Source organism: Podarcis vaucheri, assembly GCF_965113315.1.
Source record: "Podarcis vaucheri genome assembly, chromosome: 7".
Taxonomy (NCBI): domain Eukaryota; kingdom Metazoa; phylum Chordata; class Lepidosauria; order Squamata; family Lacertidae; genus Podarcis; species Podarcis vaucheri.
The window spans coordinates 5209631-5223121 of record NC_138765.1 but is presented as its reverse complement, the minus strand read 5'-3'; the positions used below and the strand labels follow the sequence as shown (position 1 = coordinate 5223121).

The following is a 13491-nucleotide window of genomic DNA, read 5'->3' as shown; positions in this document are numbered from 1 at the left end:
GGCCACCCAAGATGGACAGGTCATAGTGGAGAGTTTTGACCAAACGTGATCCACTTGGAGCAGGAACCGGCAAGCTACTCCAGTATCCCTGCCAAGAAAACTCCATGGACAAAGACAACAGGCATATAAATACAATTAATAAACGAATACAATGGTGCCCCGCAAGACGAACGCCTCGCGAGACGAAAAACTCGCAAAACGAAAGGTTTTTTAGTTTTCGAGTTGCCTCGCAAGACGAATTTCCCTATGGGCTTGCTTCGCAAAACGAAGCCCCTTGCTTCAAAAGAGGGGACAGAGCGGCGCTTCCCCTCTGTCCCCGGACGGTCTCCATAGGAACGCATTGATTGATTTTCAATGCATTCCTATGGGAAACCGTGCAACGCAAGACGAAAAACTCGCAAGAAGAAAAAACTTGCGGAACGAATTAATTTCGTCTTGCGAGGCACCACTGTAATTCATAGAATCATAGAATCACAGAGTTGGAAGAGACCACAAGGGCCATCGAGTCCAACCCCCTGCCAAGCAGGAAACACCATCAGAGCACTCCTGACATATGGTTGTCAAGCCTCTGCTTAAAGACCTCCAAAGTAGGAGACTCCACCACACTCCTGGGCAGCAAATTCCACTGTCGAACAGCTCTTACTGTCAGGAAGTTCTTCCTAATGTTTAGGTGGAATCTTCTTTCTTGTAGTTTGGATCCATTGCTCCGTGTCCGCTTCTCTGGAGCAGCAGAAAACAACCTTTCTCCCTCCTCTATGTGACATCTTTTTATATATTTGAACATGGCTATCATATCACCCCTTAACCTCCTCTTCTCCAGGCTAAACATGCCCAGCTCCCTTAGCCCTTCCTCATAAGGCATCGTTTCCAGGCATAATTGCAGAGGGACATGATCGATGGCAGCTTCCTTGGGCAGGAAAAAAAGAAAGCAGTGCAGAGTTGAACTGTGGAACTCACTGCCACAGGAGGGGGCAGGGAAGGCCGCCAACCCAGATGGCTTTAAAAGAGGATTAGTGGGGAGTGCTACCGATGGCTACCTGCCATGATGCCAATCTGCAGTTGGAGGCAGCCGTTCTTCTGAATCCCAGTTTCCGGAATACACAAGAGGGAGTGGTCCTGTGTTCGAGTCCTGATTTCTGGTTTCTCCCAGGCACCTGTGAGAACAGGAGGCTGGACCAGCTGAGCTATTGGCCTTATCCTGCAGGCTCCTCGCTTGCATCTCCTGGGGGAAACCCTGAGTGCTGGGCCCCAAGGATTAAGGCTTTCTGGGAGATGATCTATAATGAAATGAAAAAGGTATTTAAATATGCCTTCCTTAAGAAACCAGAGGCCTTTCTCCTGGGCACGGTCGGCCAATTGGTGCCAAAGAAAGACAGAACATTCTTTATGTATGCTACAACAGCTGCAAGAATACTCATCGCAAAGTATTGGAAGACACAAGATCTACCCACCTTGGAAGAATGGCAGATGAAGGTGATGGACTACATGGAATTGGCGGAAATGACTGGCAGAATCTGAGACCAGGGGAAAGAGACGGCGGAAGAAGATTGGAAGAAATTCAAGAACTATCTTAAGAAACATTGTAAAATCAATGAGTGTTAAAATGATGCGGCATTAGAAATTAAGTGGTTTACAGCTGTAAAGATTAAGTTAAAAGAAAAGAAAGGTTAACAATTAGATAAAATTAAGGGTGAGGATTTGCTGAACTGAATATTTGAAATTGGAATGCAGAAAGGGGAGGTATGGGGAGGTCGGTGAAGTAGGTTTTAAGAAAATAAGGATTTGAAATTATACTTGTTTTTTCTTGTTTGTGTTTGTTTGTATTGTTGTGTCTGATTATATAATTTGTGAAACTTTAATAAATGTTTTATTTTTTTAAAAAAAGAAAGCCCTGAGTGCTGGGCCCCTTATCCCTGCTCCATCAGGGTGGCAAGTGGTGCATCTCTGAACCTGGCCAGGATCCAGCTCCTAATAAGCACCTTTCCACCTTTCGACAAGCTTCCCTCAGATGGGACAAAAGGGGACCCGCCTTTTCTCTTTCCTGTGAGCTTTGTGGCTGCGCCCTGCCTTTCAGGTTGGTTTTCATACCAACCCACTCTCTTTGCTCGCCAATTTTTGGAAGAGTCAGGCTTGCCTTCCGCAGGCCTGGATTCATAACTGGTTGGTGGAGATTCCCCCCCCCCCCTTTCCGCAGACAAGGCTGAGTCAAAAGGAGCGAAGCGGTCGGTTGGCAAACCCACTGGGGATCAGGTTGTGTGTGTGTGTGTGTGTGCGCGCGCCTTTCTCAGCTGCCACTCCAGAAAGAGCAAAACTTCATTCAAGCAACTCAGCAGTCTGGCACTCCGAGGTTGCCATGGTCTCTATCGTGGGTAGGCAAACTAAGGTCCGGGGGCCGGATGCGGCCCAATCGCCTTCTCAATCCGGCCCGCGGACGGTCCGGGAATCAGCATGTTTTTACATGAGTAGAACGTGTGGTTTTATTTAAAATGCACCTCTGGGTTATTTGTGGGGCCTGCCTGGTGCTTTTACACGAGGAGAATGTGTGCTTTTATTTAAAATGCTCGTTTTAGAGCATTTTAAAGCATTTAGAGATTTTATTTAAAATCTCTAGGTTATTTGTGGGGCATAGGAATTCATTCTTTTTCCCCCCTTCAAAATATAGTCCAGCCCCCCACAAGGTCTGAGGGACAGTGGACCGGCCCCCTGCTGAAAAAGTTTGCTGACCCCTGGTCTCTATCATGGGTAGGCAAACTAAGGCCCGGGGGCCGGATCCGGCCCAATCGCCTTCTGAATCTGGCCCGGGAATGCTCCGGGAATCAGTGAGTAGAATGTGTCCTTTTATTTAAAATGCATCTCTGGGTTATTTGTGGGCATAGGAATTCATTTATTATTTTTTCAAAATATAGACCGGGCCCCCCCACAAGGTCTGAGGGACAGTGGACCGACCCCCTGCTGAAAAAGCTTACTGACCCCTGGTCTCTATGATCGATGGCTTTTGCTGTGGCTTCAAAAGCAAGCCCTGTCGCCATGTGCTGCGGCTAGTGTGGCCAAGGCAATGCGCTCCACTTGTTGCTGAACTGCATCTCTCTTCACCCCTGACCATTGAGCATGTGCTGCCTGGGGCTTATGGGAATTGGAGTCACATGGAAGAGGGAACAAGCTTGTTTTCTGCTGCTCTGGAGGGTAAGACTTGAACCCGTGGCTTCAAGTAACAAAAAGGGAGATTCCGACGAAACATCAGGAAGAGCTTTCTGACAGTAGGAGCTGTTTGACCATTCGATGGAAGGTGGTGGACACTCCTTCCCTAGAGATTTTTAAGCAGAGGTTGGATGGCCATCTGCCATCGATACTTTAGCTGAGATTCGTGCATTGCCAGGGGTTGGACTGGATGACCTTTGGGTGTCCCTTCCAACTAAAGTTTTGTGGCTCTATGATTCTAGCGACCCACTAATGAATGGAGCTGCATGCGGGGAGATTCAGAACAAATAAAAGAAAACCCTTCTTCACACAATGTGCAGTTAAACTGCGGAACTCCCTGCCACTGTAGGCAGTGATGGTCACCAGCTGGATGGCTTTAAAAGAGGACAAGACAAACTCGTGGAGGAAAAAGCTGTCAGTGGCTACTAGCCACAGTGGCTATGCTGTGGTCAGAGGCAGCAAGGCTTCTTAATACCTACGGGACCACCTCTCCTGGTATGCCCCGCGGAGGACCTCAAGATCCACAAATGACAACATTTTGGAGGTCCCAAGTCGCAAGGTGGTTAGGCTGGCCTCAACTAGGGCCAGGGCCTTTTCGGTACTGGCCCCGACTTGGTGGAACGCTCTGTCACAAGAGACCAGGGCCCTGTGGGACTTGACATCTTTCCGCAGGGCCTGCAAGACAGAGCTGTTCTGCCTGGCCTTTGGTTTGGACTCAGTCTGACCCTTATGTTTCCCTCCCCTTATGGTTTTGATCTACGGGCTATTATTAAAATGAGGCTGCATTTTAAATTGCATTTTAACCTGTATTTTAAATTGGTCCCCCCCCCATTATGTTTTTTTTGCTGTGATTTTACTGGTGTTAGCCGCCCTGAACCTGGCTCTAGCCGGAGAGGGCGGGGTATAAATAAAAGTTATTATTATTATTAATATCTGTTGCTGGAAACCAAAGGAGGGAAGTGTTGGTCTTGTGTTCAGATCCTGCCGGTGGGGTTCCCTTTGAGGCATCTGATCGGCCACTGTGAGAACAGGAGATGGACTAGATGGGCCATTGGCCGGATCCAGCAGCCTCTTTTGATGCTCCTAAGCTTATTTTTCCTATCTGAGGTTTAACCCAAAGTACCCGTGGGAGAAAGGGGACGCGGGTGGCGCTGTGGGTTAAACCACAGAGCCTAGGGCTTGCCGATGAGAAGGTTGGTGGTTCAAATCCCCGCGAAGGGGTGAGCTCCCGTTGCTCTGTCCCTGCTCCCGCCAACCTAGCAGTTTGAAAGCACTTCAAAGTGCTAGTAGATAAATAGGTACCACTCTAGCGGAAAGGTAAACAGCGTTTCTGTGTGCTACTCTGGTTCACTAGAAGCGGCTTAGTCATGCTGGCCACATGACCCAGAAGCTGTCTGTGGAGAAACACCGGCTCCCTCGGCTTATAAAGTGAGATGAGTGCGCAACCCCAGAGTCGTCCGTGACTGGACTTAACTGAAGGGGTCCTTTAGCTTTACCTTATACAGTGGTGCCTCGTAAGACGAAATTAATCCGTTCCGCGAGTCTCTTCGTCTTGCGGTTTTTTCGTCTTGCGAAGCACGGCTATTAGCGGCTTAGCGGCTATTAACGGCTTAGCGGCTTTAAGAAAAAGGAAACAAACGTTTCGTCTTGCGTAGCAAGCCCATAGGGAAATTCGTCTTGCAGAATAACTCAAAAAACGGAAAACTCTTTCGTCTAGCGAGTTTTTCGTCTTGCGAGGCATTCGTCTTGCGGGGCACCACTGTACAGTCATACCTCGACTAATAGATGCTTCAGGTTGCGTTTTTTCAGGTTACGGACCGGCGAAACCCGGAAGTACCGGAACGAGTTACTTCCGGGTTTTGGTGGCCGCGCATGCGCAGAAGCACTACAGTGTGCTTTGCACATGCACAGAAGCATTGAATCAAAACCCAGAGTTGTCCGCGACTGGACCTAACGGTCAGGGGTACCTTTACCCATGGGAAAAGGTCTGTTAAATTTGTGTAGGATTTCAGAACCACAGTTAAAACGACCTCCTGGTTGTGGGTGCCCATTGGAATTTGACTTTTGAAAATACATTGTCCGTTTGAAGCTAGTTTCAAACTGGAGGTCCTGTCGTGTGTGTGTGTGTGTGTGTGTGTGTGTGTGTGTCTGATCTGCAGATTCAAATCCAGGTTTTCTTGATTCCTAAAACGACATTTTTGCTGGGATTCCTCTGGCTTGCCAAGGAGAAGGTCTCTTGAGATGGGGCACCCCTTGGCAGGAGCTGGGAACGGGCACCAGGCAGCCTCCTCTTCCGGCCTGCGCCAGGTGGTTAAGATTGGGCCTCGGACGCATCGCGATGGCTCTTGATCTCCATAATCTCCTCGGACTTAAAGATCTTTTGCTGTCTAAGCTTGTTAAGGCGAACGGCCTCCCGGGGGAGTTTTCTGGGACGTGGGCTTGCCAGGCCGGGATGCCTCCGTGAACCCGGACTGGGTGCAATCGCAGCCCCGCCAACGGCGCTCAGATCGCAAGTGGGCACAAAGACAACTGGTGCTAAAGAAAGATAGAGCTTTTTTTATGTATGCAACAACAGCAGCAAGAATACTCATCGCGAAGTATTGGAAGACACAAGATTTACCCACACAGGAAGAATGGCAGATGAAGTTGATGGACTACATGGAATTGGCGGAAATGACTGGCAGAATCCGAGACCAGGGAGAAGAACCGGTGGAAGAAGATTGGAAAAAGTTTAAAGACTACTTACAGAAATACTGTAAAATTAATGACTGTTAGAAAAATGTTGGAATGAAGTTATATGGCTTTAGTAGAAATGTTATAAGGAATTAGGTATAGATAGATTAATAGGGTATTAAAGGGAAAAATAAGGTTAGAAGATAATTATAGGATAGAAAATAGAGGAAGATGGAGAGGAATTGCTGAAACAATTAATAGAAGTGGAAGACAAAAAGGGAGGTGTGAGGAGGTCGTGGAAACATGTGAATGAAAGATAAGATATTGAAATTGGATTGTGTTTGGAATGGGTTTTGTTTTGTTTTGTTAACTGTTTGCGTGTTAGTGTTGTGTAGTGTTTTTTGTACGGTATTGTATTGTTGTATTGTTTTTCTTTGGTTTTTTGTAGTGTTGTGTTTAAATTGTTGAAAACTAATACATATTATTTTTTTAAAAAAAAGCAAGTGGGCACAAAGAACACCTTTTAACCTTGACTTGCAATTTATTGTCAATTGGAGTTGGGGGGGGGGAAGCTTCAATGGATATCCATCTTTCTCTCATCTTGGGACCCAAGGCCTTCGTCAGGTAGTTTTGAGGGCGTCACCTGCTAGTAGGTTGGCAGGACCCGTACAGTGGTGCCTCGCAAGACGAAATTAATTCGTTCCGCAAGTTTTTTCTTCTTGTGAGTTTTTCGTCTTGCGAAGCACGGTTTCCCATAGGAATGCATTGAAAATCAATCAATGCGTTCCTATGGAGACCGTCCGGGGACAGAGGTGAAGCGCCGCTCTGTCCCCTCTTTTGAAGCAAGGGGCGGAGAGGAGAAGATCGCTTCTCCCCCTTGCCGCCCCTTGGTTCAAAAGGGGTCCGGGGAGAGAGGGGAAGGCGCTGCGCCTTCCCCTCTGTCCCCGGAGCTTGCGGGGCTGGCAACGGGGAGAAGCGATCTTCTCCGCGCCACCCCTTGCTTCAAAAGAGGTCCGGGGACAGCGGGGAAGACGCCCTGCGCTTCCCCGCTATCCCCTGAGCTTGCGGGGCAAGCTTCGTTTTGCGAAGCAAGCCCATAGGGAAATTCGTCTTGCGAAGCAACTCGAAAACGAAAAAACCTTTTGTTTTGCGAGTTTTTCGTCTCACGAGGCGTTCGTCTTGCGGGGCACCACTGTATCTGCTTCTTTCAGTGAACAGCTGGCCCCATGGACCTGTAAGCCAGTGGTTCAAAGGTGATGAGACCTAAGGACTAGCAACATCTGGGCCGGGGTAATTTTACGGTAAATTGTAATTTCCCCCGCATTCCTTCTTAAAGTTTCTATCTTCCTGGTTTCCGATTTTCCAAGTCCATTTCACCAGTTCGACATAGTCCATCATCTTCATCAACCATTCGTCTCCGGTCAGGACTTTATCTTTTTTCCATCTCTGGGCCAGTAGTGTCGTCGCATAGATGAATAATCGTTTCTGCTCCTTTGGTATCTCTGCATCTAGAATTCCTAGTAAAAAAAGACTTCTGGTTTCCCCCCACAAATGTTATTTTAAACATTTTTTTTCCAACTCGTTATATATCACTCATTAATAGGTATGCGGGTGGCGCTGTGGTCTAAACCACAGAGCCTAGGACTTGCCGATCAGAATGTCGGCAGTTCAAGTTCCTGCGACGGGGTGAGCTCCCGTTGCTTGATCCCAGCTCCCGCCAACCTAGCAGTTCGAAAGGATGTCAAAGTGCAAGTAGATAAATAGGTACCGCTCCGGCAGGAAGGTAAACGGCGTTTCCGTACGCTGCTCTGGTTTTGCCAGAAGCGGCTTAGTCATGCTGGCCACATGACCCGGAAAAACTGTCTGCAGACAAATGTTGGCTCCCTCGGCCTATAGAGCGAGATGAGCGCGCAACCCAGAGTTGTCTGCGACTGACCCTAACTGTCGGGGGTCCTTTACCTTTACCGTATACAGTCATATCTTGAGTTACAGATGCTTCGGGTTGTGTTTTTTCAGGTTACGGACCGCCAAACCCCGGAAGTACCGGAACAGGTTACTTCCAGGTTTCAGCGGTTGAACATGCGCAGAAGCACTAAGTTACGCTTTGCGCATGCGCAGAAGCACTGAATCTCAAGCCGCACGTGCGCAGCTGCGGGTTGCGAACGTGCATCCCACACGGATCACGTTCGCGACCCGAGTGTCCACTGTATATTGTATCCCATGTGGTGATGGACATGGAAGATAACAAAAGCATTCTGGGAAATGATATACCTTTGCTCCTTCGTATGTAACGTCTCCGTCTTCCTTTTCTCCCCAGCACCAGCGCTGCCCGGTGGTCACCCTCGACCCGCCCCCCGCCCCGGCCACGCCTCCGCTGTCCCCGCAGCCCTCCACCCTGGCCAGCAGCCGCTCGGAAAAGGGTTCGTCATGGTCCAGCCGTTCTCTGGGCGCTCGCTGCCGCAACTCCATCGCCTCCTGCGCCGACGAGCAGCCCCACATTGGCAACTACCGGCTCCTCAAGACCATCGGGAAGGGGAACTTCGCCAAGGTCAAGCTCGCCAGGCACATCCTGACAGGAAGGGAGGTAAGCGGGGGCCGGAAGGGGTGGGGAGCAAGGATGGGCGAGAAGGATGGATGGATGGATGGATGGATGGATGGATGGATGGATGGATGGATGAGTTAGGCTCACTCACAGGCCTCTTCCCACCAGCTTACAGCAAACATTCGAAACATCGAAATGCAAGCGGGTGAACATAGAGCACATCAGCAAATTCCAAAATCAACTACTTAACCAGCACAGAATAAATTGAATTTCACATACACACACACATATACACATATATTTTCTAGGTTTAAGTGCAGCATACCGTTTTACCTCCAATTGCGGACGGGATCCTTTCCAGAGCTCTGGACAGATCCTGAGGAATCTGCAACTGGAGGCCCTTGTTCTGCGCATGCGCACAGCGCAATTTAGCGCTTCTGTGCATGTGGTGAAACCTGGGAAAACACTTCTTGGTTTGCCGCGGACGTATTCCAAAGGATATGTAACTGAAGGTGACTGTAAGTAGTAGTAGTAGTAGTAGTAGTAGTAGTAGTAGTAGTAATAATAATAATAAATAAAAAAATCTATTTATACCCCACCCTCCCCAGCCAAGACCGGGCTCAGGATGGCTAACACCAAAACAATTGATTGAAATACAGCTTAAAACAAGATTAAAATGCAACATAAAAACATTAAAATGTAGCCTAATTTCAGCTGAAACTCAAATAAAAAACTTTTGGGGGGATGAAACCATCAAGTCTTCACCAAGGCCAACTATCCAGACTGGTCCTACGTGGGCCAGAAAAAAGCCAGGGAAGTCCCCAAATAGGAGTTCCAACACAGGAGGAGAAAGGAAAGAGGGGGAGGGAATCAAGTTGATTCCGAACCAAAGGCCAGGCGGAACAACTCTTGTCTTACAGGCCCTGCAGAAAGAAATCGGATCCTGCAGGGCCCAGGTCTCATGAGACAGAGCATCCCACCAGGCTGGAGCAAGTGTTGAAAAGGCCCTGGCTCTGGTTGAAGTACCACTGTAATTACAAAGCAAAACAAGAGTTAACTGCCAATACATTTTTCTGGCACTGGTCTTCCTGCACTCCAAGAAGTTGGGCTCAGATGCGGTTCAGAGCGGAGGGATCCTCTCATCAGGGTAGAGGGCATACTGCTGTCTCCCATATGGGGTTGGTATCTGGGGCACTTGTGGGGCGACACATCCTGTTCCAGCTGCCCTGAAAGCATCTCCCTCTCCACCAAGAGAGACTAGAGCATTTGGCTTCCTAAAGGTAAAGGGACCCCTGACCATTAGGTCCAGTTGTGGACGACTCTGGGGTTGCGGCACTCATCTCGCTTTACTGGCTGAGGGAGCCGGCGTACAGCTTCCGGGTCATGTGGCCAGCAGGACTAAGCCACTTCTGGTGAAGCAGAGCAGCGCACGGAAACGCCGTTTACCTTCCCACCGGAGGGGTACCTATTGATCTACTTGCACTTTGACGTGCTTTTGAACTGCTAGGTTGGCAGGAGCAGGGACTGAGCAACGGGAGCTCACCCTGTCGCGGGGATTCGAACTGCCAACCTTCTGTTCAGCAAGCCCTAGGCTCTGTGGTTTAGAGCATAGTGCCACCCACGTCCCTTTTGGCTTCCTAAAGCCGCCTGGTAATTTGAGTTGTCGACAAACTTTTCCTCCCTCTTCCAGAAGACCAGCTGATCCCTCAATTTTAATAAAGTTCACAAACAATAGATTCAAAACAGATGCAGGGAACGGGGAGTTCTCCTTTGTACGATGCAGAATGGACTCTCGTCAAAGGAGGTTAGTTAAATGACTGAGTGACTCTGTGGAACCTCCATGGCCAAAGGCAGTGTATCAGCTGCTGGGGGGGGGCAACTGCTCTCTTGGTGCCTGCTCTGTTTTTGGGCTTCCTATTGGTGGCATCCAATTAAAAAGCAGAGACATCACCTTGCCGACAAAGGTCCGTATTGTTCAAGCTCTGGTTTTCCCAGTAGTGATGTATGGAAGGTGAGAGCTGGACCATAAAGAAGGCTGATCTCCAAAGAATGGATACTTTTGAATTCTGGTGCTGGAGGAGACTCTTGAGAGTCCCATGGACTGCAAGAAGATCCAACCTCTCCATTCTGAAGGAAATCAGCCCTGAGTGCTCACTGGAAGGACAGATCCTGAAGCTGAGGCTCCAAGACTTTGGCCACCTCAGGAGAAGAGAAGACTCCCTGGAAAAGACCCTGAGGTTGGGAAAGATGGAGGGCACAAGGAGAAGGGGACGACAGAGGACGAGATGGTGGGACAGTGTTCTCGAAGCAACCAGCATGAGTTTGACCCAACTGCGGGAGGCAGTGGAAGACAGGAGGGCCTGGTGTGCTCTGGTCCAGGGGATCATGAAGAGTCGGACGCGACTAAACAACAACAATTGGGGTATCTCGTTGGCCTTGGTCCAGTATACCTGAAGGAGCGTCTCCACCCCCATCATTCTGCTCGGACACTGAGGTCCAGCTCTGAGGGCCTTCTGGCGTTTCCCTCACTGCAAGAAGCCAAGTTACAGGAAACCAGGCAGAGGGCCTTCTCAGTAGTGGCACCCGCCCTGTGGAACGCCCTCCCACCAGATGTCAAAGAGAAAAATAACTACCGGTCATTGTATTTTAGTGTTTTGTTGGAAGCCGCCCAGAGTGGCTGGGGAAACCCAGCCAGATGGGCGGAGTATAAATAATAAATTATTATATATTATATATTATATATTATATATTATATATTATATATTATATATTATATATTATATATTATATATTATATATTATATATTATATATTATATATTATATATTATATATTATATATTATATATTATATATTATTATTGGCAGCTAGACCAGAAAGACCCACTTTGGGTCCGATTCAGCTGCAGGGCACTTGAGGCAGAAGGGGTCTCTGGAGGAAAAAGAAGGTGGAAGGAGCCTAAAAACACTCATTGCAGCAGGAAATTTTGTTTGGTGGGCTGCCGCAAGGCTGGGTCCCTGTGTCCCCCTCTCAGGGGACCCCAAAGCACAGGACTCCAGTTGCCGATTTATAAGCCAGCTCATAGCCTACTGAAGCAGTGCGGAACAAGCCAAGATAAACTGCGGAAGGTTACTAACTCGGTGAACTAAGAGCAATAAAACCCTTTCTGCAATTGTGGCAGTTAATATTCCATAAAATGACTCCGGTCACACTCCAGGGGAAGCCTTCTTGTGCAAAATGTCTTGAGCAGACACCTAAGATAGCAAGGCGCTTGTTGAATCTCGGTTCCCGGACTGATGCTGAAAGTCCACCCGTTGTCGCGGCTCTCGCGCCGCCAAATTTTGGAGGTGGCAGCTCTTTGTATCTTCTCATGTGTCAGAGCTGCCCGAGGTCCCAGCTCACAAAGGACCAACACCAGTTCGTGGTTATATACAAAAGTCTTTATTGAAGTTCAGCTTGTCTTTCACATCAGCAGCGTGCAGCTCTATGTCTTAAACTCTAGACCGCTGAAGCTCCGTCTGAGTCTCCTCTCCCCAGACACCAGTTTAATACCTTAGCCTTGCCCCACCTCTTCCTCTGCTCTTTCCTCCTCTGGGTCCTCCTGTCAGCTGGGGTCTCGCCCTTCCTAGACTCTTCTGACGCTGAGTCCCCTGAGTCTTCCCCCTGCCTCCGGCGGGCTTTAGGACCTGGTTCCCAATCCGAGCATTCTCCCGTCCCGCGCGCCTGTACATTTGAACTTGGCGCGCGTGCCCAGCTGGCTACCTTCCTCCTGACCGTTATACTGCTCCTGTCACTGCTTCCCCCTTCGGGGAGGCTAGCTGGACTTGACCTCCCCTCCATTCCCCCACTCTCCGATAGAGGCATGGTCAGTCTCGACTCATCTCCTCTCCCTGCTGGAGGAAACGCTGGCCCTGACACCTGGGACTCTTCCCCCCCACTACGCTCTGGTGGGGAAGCTGGTCCTGATTTCCAGCTGCTGCTCTGGGAGTCCCCGCTGGCCCCCCTTGCCCTGACCATCGGCGCCTCCTTCTGGGAATCTTCTGATTCGCTGGAGAGGCTCATGGAATCTCTCGGGTCACTGCCATACTCCCCTACACTGCCCTCAGATCCTTCCCCTTCGCTCTCCATCTCCTCTCTCCCCTGTGCCTCTGTTCCTGAGCCCCTGACATCATGGAACCTCCAGCTTCACGGGCAGTCTATCTGCGAGAACAGGATGCCAGGCTAGGCGGGCATCTGGGAAGTTGGGTTGCTTCTTTGTTTGTCCAGAACTCACGCCCTGCCTTCTGTCGCAAGGGTCCCAGTTATCACAAATCAATGCATAGAACAAGTTATCGGAGATACCAAATGCAGTGGTACCTTTGGTCGCGAAAGGGATCCGTTCCAGAGGCCCGTTCGCAACATGAAAAGAGCGCAACCTGCAGCTGCACGTCTGCGCATGCGCGGATTGCGCTTTGCCGCTTCTGTGCATGCACGTGACATCATTTTGCACTTCTGTGCATGCGCGAGCGGCGAAACCCGGAAGTAACCCTTTCTGGTACTTCCGGGCCGCCGCAGGACGTAACCTGAAAGAACGTAACATGAAGCAGACGTAACATGAGGTATGACTGTACTTTCTTTTTTCTTTTTTATAATTTTTATTGAATGGTTTTATGTTACAAAAAACAATACAGCCATACTACCACTAAATATAATTAAGAAATAAAAATTACATACATCGATATTTAGTTTGTTATTTGTTATTTACCATCTTATTTCCTCCCAAACATTGCATACAACAACACACATATGTGCAGACACCCACACCCACACAGAAAATGATAATAATCAAAGTAAATATTTTTCCCCTTTTATCTTCCAAAATCTTTTCTTCAACTTTGACTTCCTGTCAAGTCCCTTCCTATATATTTTAATCTTACATTTGAATGTACACAAAACAATAAACCTTTCTATATAATTTTTCTAATACATTCTGAAAACATAATAAATCCTTAGTTGCTGTCCACCTCCTTTTAGTTCCTTTATCACTCGAATGCTAGCACAGAGAAGGGATGACTGTACTTTCAGGGTCTGTCAGTTTC

General features: G+C 48.6%; 1 protein-coding gene across 6 annotated transcripts in view; it reads left to right on the top strand.

The window, feature by feature from the left end:
- Positions 1-13491, top strand: part of MARK4 (microtubule affinity regulating kinase 4) — a 77725-nt gene that overhangs the window by 28037 nt on the left and 36197 nt on the right. For all 6 annotated transcript variants that reach the window (XM_082231052.1, XM_082231054.1, XM_082231051.1 and 3 more), the window contains exon 2: positions 8189-8455. In XM_082231052.1, coding sequence (XP_082087178.1) covers positions 8189-8455 — 267 coding nt within the window. The remainder of the gene's footprint in view (positions 1-8188; positions 8456-13491) is intronic.